General features: G+C 35.6%; 1 protein-coding gene across 12 annotated transcripts in view; it reads right to left on the bottom strand.

The window, feature by feature from the left end:
* Positions 1-7,500, bottom strand: part of FOXP2 (forkhead box P2) — a 476,937-nt gene that overhangs the window by 465,109 nt on the left and 4,328 nt on the right. For all 12 annotated transcript variants that reach the window (XM_069764830.1, XM_069764826.1, XM_069764821.1 and 9 more), the window contains exon 2: positions 1,074-1,251. In XM_069764830.1, coding sequence (XP_069620931.1) covers positions 1,074-1,241 — 168 coding nt within the window. In that variant the 5' untranslated portion in view covers positions 1,242-1,251. The remainder of the gene's footprint in view (positions 1-1,073; positions 1,252-7,500) is intronic.

The following is a 7,500-nucleotide window of genomic DNA, read 5'->3' as shown; positions in this document are numbered from 1 at the left end:
TACATATATATATATGTATATAAATATATAATATATATATATATATATATATATATGTATATATACACTGTATATATACACACACACATATGGAACTGCTATTGTCTTTCCTGTCATTGTCATTTATACATAAATATGCAAAGCATATGCAAATCATCATGATTCAAGAAATAATAATAATAAAAAAACATGATATTTCATACAACATCTACATAGGAAATACCCCAAACACACTAGCCTTATAATGGTAACCTTATCATAAAAATAATCCTATTCCCTGTAAATAATTTTTAATGGGTTGAGCAACATATTAATAATAATCACATTTAAATTATATAAATGTATATGTATATATATATATATATATATACACACACAAACACACACACACACATTTTTGCCTAATATAGAAGAAAAAGAAAAAAATGCAATAATTATCTAATATTCTAACTTACTATTTTCTGCAAATCACTTAATATTTAAATGATAAAAGAAAAAAATATATAAAATATGGACAAAAACATTGCTTACTAGTCCTTCTGAGATAGATCTTATGAACTAATAATAATAATAATATTAATAAAAAAAAATCTGTCTTTTAAAGAAATAAGCTGCTTTGATTTCACCTTATCTTACACTTTGGAACAATTCATTTCATGGGCACAAGTATGGTATCAAGTAACGAATGTGGCCCTCTGGTGGAAAGCTAAGTATCACATTTGACATTTCTGCACTGTTTTCAACAATACACTGAATGCAAGAAAACAGACTCTGTACTAGGTAAAGAAACACACAAAAAACAATTGTAACCTTAGTGGGAGAAAGGCTACAAACTAGACAGGCTCTTTAGTAAAGGGAAACAGACTCCAAACAAATACAGGTCAGCTCAAAATGACACAGCACACTAAGTATGGAGCAATGCAATATCCACAAACAAATAAATAACACATGCACAAACTGTGTGAGGAATACACAGAAGACAAATGTGCAGAAGCTGCACAAACGCCCGGCTCACAGCTACGGGAGCTGCCTTATTTTGGTAAGCAAATTGTGAAGAAAAACACAAAACTTACCTGCTGTTGTTGCAGATGCAGCAGTTCTACTGTGCTTACTTCACTGCACATGTCACCACTTGATCTCCCATCTCGGCTGCCAGCATCTAATTGGCTGCTTAGAGTGCTCATTCCATTTTGATTCATTGAACTGTTGCTTATTGTCTCTGTTGCAGATTCCTGCATCATGACTTAATACCTAAAAGTGATTAAGAAGTATCAATTAACACACACGTTACACCTTCGCACTCCTATTATCAAGATGTCCCTCTCTGCCAATTACAAAGACAGCATCTTTAGAAGGAGGGAAAAAACACACAGGCTGCTCAGTAATTTACCAAGAAACGCAATACAAATTCAGCTTTTATCCAGATACTAATCACTGAAATTATGGACCCTATAAGCTTCCTTTGTGCGGGTACACTTAACAGCCAAAATAGAATGCTATGCAGGCTGCATGGTTAAATAGCATTTATGAATGGCTACATTTTAAAGTCTACCTATAAAATCAAGTCAAATAACAGCCCGGCTGCACACACGCCACTATATTTCCTATTATCTAGCTTTGACAACCATGGATGACTATACAGCCTTATTTAAAATATTCACTATCTTGATTCTGTCAGAATTTTACAGCACATCTTATGCAAGGCTATTGTTTAATGATGCAAAGCTAATCATACAAAATTAAAATTTTGTACCAGTGTTACAAATCATATGGTATCAAGCAATGATAAATAGTCTAATGGTCTCTCTCTCTTTTTTTTTTTTTTTTGGTGCCTAAATAAAATTTTGCCTCCGAGGCATTTTAAGAAAAAGCTCCTGCTGCAAACACGTCAGATATTGCCTATTTTTTTTTTTAATCAAACGGCTGATATTCATTTATTTTTCTGACATTTAAAACATTTAATACTGTCCTTCCTGGGAAGTAATTAAGCTTATGCATGAGCAGCAATCAAACTGTTCACTTGAAGATGACTTAAAACTCAATTTTATACATAGGCAAATAAATGAAAGATATAAAATTAATTTTCCGGGCATGTATTAGATATGAAAGCTAGAAATAAAATCTATCAAGAATATCACTAATGATTGTGCTAAAAACAGCATAAATTATGCATATTACCTTCTCTACAGTAATAAATGTTTTATCGTTTCCACTGCATAAATATACTGTACTTTCAGGGTAGCAATGAGATGTCCTGCCAAGATCAGTGGAAACCCTTGCAGTAAATAAAGAACCAAGTGTCCTTACAAACTTGAATTTCAAGGTATATTGCGCGAGTGTTTTACGGAAAGGTCAATACTGTGCATGCGCCTCAACCTCAATTTAGAGCATTGCAATGGTCTCCGGACACTAAAGTGGCTGTCAGTGGAGTTAGCAGCCAGGCAGAACTTATCGCACTATACACACAATAGGCAAATTATAATTTTCACACTGCCGCTCGCATTAAAGGCCCCAATTAGTTGTGTGTGCAGTGTGACACAATATCAAGATAATGACGTCTTCCGATTCACTATTTATTGTCCACAGCATAATGATACAGGGTGAAGAACCATACTCTATAATATGGTAAGCAGCTCGCTGACACTATATTCTACATCTTCCCATACAATTGAAAATATACAAAATATTTACTTAGAAAATTTCCAAATAGTTATAATATGAACATAATAATGGTTACGGTCGCTGCTTGCTAGGTCAAGCAGCCTGAAAGTCGAGGAAGCGTTAACAGAGCAGACGTAACTACTGTAACTACAGTAAACAATCACTAACCAGATGTGTTTAGGAACAAACAGAGCCTGTTAAACATAGCATTAAACATTAACTAGAAAGATCACCAATGGAAAATGTGATGCACATAATGAATTTTACAAGACAAAAAAAAACACAAAGCTACTACTCTTTTGTGAGATTAGGCGGTTAATAAGTATTCAAATTAGGCATAAATTTTACATGCACAATGTTTAAAATATTCAGTAAAATATGTCTGATTTCCCTCTCTGGATGTTTGAAAATTCTAATGTACTTTCCCCTCCACCAAAGGAAAAAAAAATTGTAATGCGCTGTCATATATATGTATAATTTTACACTTTCTAAGAAAGTGAACAGAAACGAATTGTTAAAAACTCAGAAACTTTATCGATATAGCTTGAAAACAATGCCAAGCTCGGAATTTTTAACTTTAAAGCTTCAGACCCCAATCACCGAGACATTACGACGTTCAGAACGCAAAATGCCTAGGTCAATAATTTAAAAGAATGGGTTGTGTTTGTGAATGTATATGGTAGCGAGAGGTCTGTATAGCACATAGTCTCTGGAAGTAAAAAGCAAACAAGGCTAAGCAAATGAAAATGTTGTGTTGACAAGAAGTTTATGGCATGTGGTTTGTGGATCCTTTCGAAGAGCTTAGAGTATTTTTAAGGCACTTTCTTAAGGATATTATAACAATATTTTATTCTAAGCTTAAGTGGACATCTTGTAGCATATAGGTCATACAAACTTCTAAAAGTTGAAATTACTCAAAAAAAAATACCAAATTATAAAAAATTGTTTTGTTGACAACCAGCATTCCCATAGTCAAAGTGGCTCTTTTTCCTTCAAACACGTTTGATTTATTTGTTAGCTAAAAATCTACGTTGAGGTCACGTTAGAAATGCTGCACGCTCGGTTTTTACACAGTGCAAGCATGCCAGGAAATTTGTAGAGGTTCCTTTGATCAGACTGTTATGGGGCGGAGATATAACAACCCTTCTGTCATGTTTGGGCAGAGGTCCCAATATTTACCCCATGCTTTACAAGAGGAAGTTCCGCACATAGCAAGACCAGCACGGGACTTGGCTATATGAACCATTACACATTGTGGATGTAGAGCAGCACAGTGGCCTAACCACTGAATGAAAGTCCACCGGAGCAGACCCTAAACAGACCGGTGAGAGGGGACTTGAAATTTCCACTAGTACAGCAATGAAAAGAAAGAAAGGCTATCACTTCAGCTGCTCTCTGTGTTCATCAGATTTCTGTCTGTGGTTTTTTTTCTTCTGGTACAGCATGCAATATTCCATCCGCAGACATGTACCCACACAGCGGGAGGAAATAATTCAGCAAGTTTTCTTTCCTCACCAAGTGGCATTAGAGATACTTATTCTCTACATCACTTCCCTTTTGAAACATTAAACTGACACTGGAAGTGACTGCACAAGATTGCATTTTCTCTTCCTAAACAACCTGAATTGAAAGGTTACTTAGTGTAACAATATTTACTTGCAGAATTGTGTTGTTACCAAGGGTATAATGGATGGTGGCTATGCAGGTTTACGCAAGAATGAGTGAAGCATGAGGCGTTAGCCATGTGTTTGACATGTTTCAAATTGCTATAATCCAGCATTAAACACACCCAGCAATTCATGCCATTTCTTGCAACCATAATCTTGAATAAAGCGTGCACAACCACTTATTATATAAATTAGTATACGACTCCCTGTTATAGTCACAACAGCGCTTTTGTGTTTATTTTTCATCAAGATGTGGCTTTCTTATTTGTACAAATAGCAGGATAGAAAGACATAGCTCAATTAGACTTGTTCACTTTATGATAGGGTAGCTCTGAGCTTCAGTCCCGTTGTTTTGTTTTTTTTCCCAGCGAGGTATAGATTATTTGGGTGTTAAATTCCTCCGTCATTTTTTTTTCCTTCAAATGATCACAGGCTTACATCTACAGTCTCTATACTGCTGTGTTTCCAGTGTAATGCAATCCACACAAGACTTATATACAGTCAAGGACAAAATGGCAAGTTACCTAAACAAAAGGAAGTACTGTGGAGGCATTCCAAGCATTCCTTCTATTCAGAGGAAGAAGTTTGGAGGTCTTGGAAGCGTGCAGACATTTTTAAATGTCCAGGTTTTCAGGAGATGGAGATGTGTATATGTAAAAGTTAATAAACACAGCAAGGTCACTTTTTACAGACTGAAACCTTTTTTGGAATACTAGCAAAAAAGAGCTGGTACAGAAAAAAAAAAGCCAGTGAGGTATTATACCGCACCACTTCAAACCACAGTAACGTAAAGCATAGGGTAAAGGACCACTATCAAAAGTACATCCCTGCCAAGGCAGCAGGATGTTGGCTCGCTATGATAAACTGTAAACTGAACCATGCACATTGGATGCTAGACAAAAAGCATGCTACTGTTATAGAAAGTCATATAAGGTGCAGCTTAACGGAGCTTAAGGCCTAAACTCACAGCTAGGTAGAAGTAAAACAACGGAAATTAGAATAGCTGCATGATGCAGAAAATGCTATATCAAAGAGCAAGAGCATGCCTTTGTATGGAAAATAGCTGAAAAATAAACTCCAGCAGAACAATGGGAGAATTCATGTGCAGGTTAGTAATCTATTGTACACAAGCATGTGTGTGTATATAAATATGTATATACACTTTATTTATTCTATCCCTTCTGTGAATGCATGCCTCCAACTTACCATACATATAAATTAGAAATTGATATAGGTGATTTTTTTTTCTAGATGTAAGTTCAATTGACGATGTAGGTATAATAATACTAAATGTACACAAAGTACGTGGTGTAAATAAGCGCATGGCGTGCCCGGGTGACAAAAGCAAACCGAGAAAAAGCGCATTCTTTACCAAGGGGATATTCCTTGTGGCATATTTCAGATTGAAATAACTGTTTTCAAGCACTTTAGGTAGATCTGGGTAGTGCACTAGAATTAACCCATTCCTTGCCCGGTGGGCCCGAAGTAGAGTCTAGAAGTACATTTTTTTCTGACTGATAAAATAGGAAGTGCGTGAAAGCTTTCAATAAAGGGGTCCCAAATTCAGCACATATCTATGCAGCAATTTCATTCATTTGGCAAGTTGGTATCAGATTTCCAGAGCCCCTTAACTAGTGCAATACCCCAGAGGAATTTTCATTTCTTCATAGTGACAATGATATTTATAGTGGTTCAGGTACTATAGATATAACTGACTGTCAGGTACTAAAGCTATCGGAAAAAGATTAATGAATTGCCCAATTTCACACTGTGTTGTGGATACGTATCAGCAGTTTATAATATATACTGTATATATAAATATATATATATATACATGCCTGACTTTGTTAACTTCTGATATAGCAGAATTCAATAAAAAATATGTTGTATTTAACCTATACTTTCGTCCAACCTGCCGTACAGGTGAAGAAAAAAGATTTTCGGAGTAGCACATCTTAAACAAAGCCTGGTGACATTTAAATGTAACTGTATAGCCGTCTGCCCTAGATTTCATAGAGAGAATAGAAGAATAGAATGGGTCTATTTTCTGATTCTGTAATACAGGCTTGAAATATTTACATTTTTATCCCATACTTATTTACCTTTCACTATTTAGTGTCCTTTAATTTCAATATTATGAATAGTAGGAGTCCAAACCTGAATACGCTGAGTGTGTTTCCTTGGGGAATTTCAGAGCAGTGAAAAGAAAAGCTAGTTCTGTACAGTGTGTGATGACCTGTTAATCTGTCTGAAAGCAGTCATCTTTACCAAGAGCATTTGATGTGAATATCAATTATCAGGTTTGTAAAATACACTCGCTATGTGTAGAATGGGATATGGAAGCTAGTGTGCAAGGTCATATACACAGCCCAAAATTCCTACCACTGATGATATACATTAAAAATTGGGAAGAAATGCCCACAAAGACCCATAATTAAATAAAGCTTTGAAAGTCCTCCTTATCCACTACATTTAAAGGTGATTGCTGTAGGCCTTGTAACGTATGCCAGAAACTAGGATGGAAATCACTGAAGCTGCTCTGCCACTATGTAACTCAAAGGTTACCTATAGGAAACCTCATGCAATATTGGATAAGCTGTACCAAGTCAAAAAAATCATTTTAAATCTTGCCAACAAGCCGTTCTCTGCTAAAGGTCTACATATAGGAAATTTTTAAGTATGTGCTTCAAATGAACTGGTACTCCGCGTCAACTTCTCACCCAGCCTTCATTATTGTGATAGACACTTATTTGACTTTCTGAGAGAGTTTGTCATAGAAGTACATATGAAACTGAGCAGATCCCACACTTCCTAAAGAGCAGGCACAGCATTTTCCTGACTATTTCCCTTAATCCGAGACAGCTTTCTTTTAAATGTGCAAAAGCTTCACTTGTACTACTAATACCATATCACATAACAACCTTTATGATAATGATGCACTGGAGACTTACAAGAAAACAGTGTTCTGAGGGGGGAAAAAATATACCGACTAACAATCCGCTCTTGTCAGAATATAAACATGGCCTCTCACTATGTGTATCATGCCCAATGAACTGGAGATAATAAAAATAAATAAAAGATAGACATGAGATTCTCACATTCGCACATCTCTGTACTACACCTTTGGCCCTAGTCTCATTATTTATATTTTATCACAGTTTCACACATCGCC

Source organism: Ranitomeya imitator, chromosome 4 (assembly GCF_032444005.1).
Source record: "Ranitomeya imitator isolate aRanImi1 chromosome 4, aRanImi1.pri, whole genome shotgun sequence".
Taxonomy (NCBI): Eukaryota; Metazoa; Chordata; class Amphibia; order Anura; family Dendrobatidae; genus Ranitomeya; species Ranitomeya imitator.
Note: the sequence above shows the minus strand (reverse complement) of the source record. Positions and strands in the feature narration are given on the sequence as shown.